The 1808-nt window shown below is 31.1% G+C and overlaps 1 protein-coding gene across 1 annotated transcript; it reads left to right on the forward strand.

Annotated features, from left to right (window-relative positions):
* The first annotated feature begins 453 nt into the window (after positions 1 to 453).
* Positions 454 to 1066, forward strand: LOC117116439 (methionine synthase-like). The gene is made up of 2 exons (XM_033260477.1): positions 454 to 678; positions 939 to 1066. Exons 1-2 carry the CDS (start codon positions 544 to 546, stop codon positions 1035 to 1037), a joined length of 234 nt encoding a protein of 77 aa, XP_033116368.1. The 5' UTR covers positions 454 to 543; the 3' UTR covers positions 1038 to 1066.
* Positions 1067 to 1808: the final 742 nt, after the last annotated feature.

The raw sequence follows: 1808 nt of genomic DNA on the forward strand, positions 1-1808 counted from the left end.
TACCTAAAATGTAACCCAACCTTAATTTTATGAATCCTCCGATTTACATACACCCTCCATATGTAAAATCGAGGTTCTACTGTACCTTGACAAGCTAACTTTACTTTTTTTAAATCTGGAAAAGAGTTTAAAAAATAAAATTTTATTGATGAATAAAAGAGTCTTTGAGGTAAAAAAGTAATTTAAAAGCAATCTATGCACTCAAATTGCTATCACATTGTTGTATGAATTATGTAATGTGGTAAATAGTTTGGTAATTGGATTAATACATGCTTTACTTTAATTCTGAGGAAAAATATTGATCAGATATCATGGCACCAATTGTCATGTTAATCTAAAAAGATCACAATAGACTGGTGCTACTGTAAGATACTGAATGAAAAAATATCATTGGATGGAGGTAAATGTAAGTTCACTGAACAAGTCATGGCCCCAAAAATTTTGTGAAAAATCAATCATTATTTAAGTAAAAAAAAATTATATTAAAAGTTTCACTTTATCTCTTTCAACTTGGTACTTTGATAATGAAATTTGTAGGCTGGTATGGACATGGGTATTGTGAATGCAGGTAATTTACCTGTGTATGATGACATCAACCCAACTTTACTCCAACTATGTGAGAACGTTATTTGGAACAAAGATCCTGATGGTACCGAGAAACTTTTAGCATACGCACAGGTATGTTTATAATGTTTTATTTAATTTTATTATTTGTAAGTCGAAATTACTTGTTTGAAATAACACATGCAGCCATTATACCATCAAATAGCATATCATTGGTTGTAAGAGTAACAAAATGCATTACTCTGTATACCCCTCTTTCTTTGCCATTGTATTATATAGACGTCAATGCATAAATCGCCTGTTTTTTTTTTATACAGAATCCATCTTAATATTAGTTGTGCATAATTTTTTATGATTTTCAAAATTTTTTTCAGACACTTGGAAAGGGGGCTAAGAAGGTGATTGAAAATGATGAATGGAGGAAATTGCCAGTTGAACACAGGCTGGAGCATGCCCTAGTCAAAGTAAGTTAGCTAAGATTAGAACTATTTCTAGATCAGTGGCCTGTAAAAATACTTTTATTAATACAATAATGAGCTATTAATAGAAACTGCAAAAGGCACAAATCTATTTTATTGATATACTGTGTATTACATATTATTGATGCATCTATGGTTTAGATGCATCTATGGTTTACACAAAAAAAAAGTATAAATCTATCCCCCTACATTTCCAATAGATAGGAAGTCTATGTGCTGCTTTCCAATGTCTTTTAGGAAATTTCACATTTCTTTATCCTCCTTTAATTACTAACTCCGCCAAGGAGGTTATGTATTCATCTGTCTGTATGTTCTTTCTGTCTTTTATCTAATGAATAGATCATCATAAAGTTTAGTTTAATGGTAGATATTGATCTAAGGAAGAGGTAGTCAAAAGTTTTAAGGACATGGTCATACAAATTGAACATTTTTTTCTGAAACCCCCTTTGAAGATAAACAAATTGCCATTCACACCCTACATGTATTGTTCATTATTCAAGCATAGGGTGGAGGTATGCACTGTGTAAGATAAGGAGTTTTATAGATATAAGACTTACCCAAGAACACAGACAGTTTGACCTGTGTTGGAATTTAACTTACCAACTTTGGAATACAGTTAATGCTGAAATGACTAAATCTTGTGTCTTTTTTTTCTGTTAGTGGATTTTTTTTGTTCTAATTATCTTGTCCCTCTGTTAAGAAAGTATAATACATACTCCAAGTATTGAAATACACACCATCGTGTTGGGATTCAATATTTCGACA

This window comes from Anneissia japonica, unplaced genomic scaffold, assembly GCF_011630105.1.
Source record: "Anneissia japonica isolate Jap-2015-1 unplaced genomic scaffold, ASM1163010v1 scaffold27713_len2118_cov268, whole genome shotgun sequence".
NCBI classification, from domain to species: Eukaryota; Metazoa; Echinodermata; class Crinoidea; order Comatulida; family Comatulidae; genus Anneissia; species Anneissia japonica.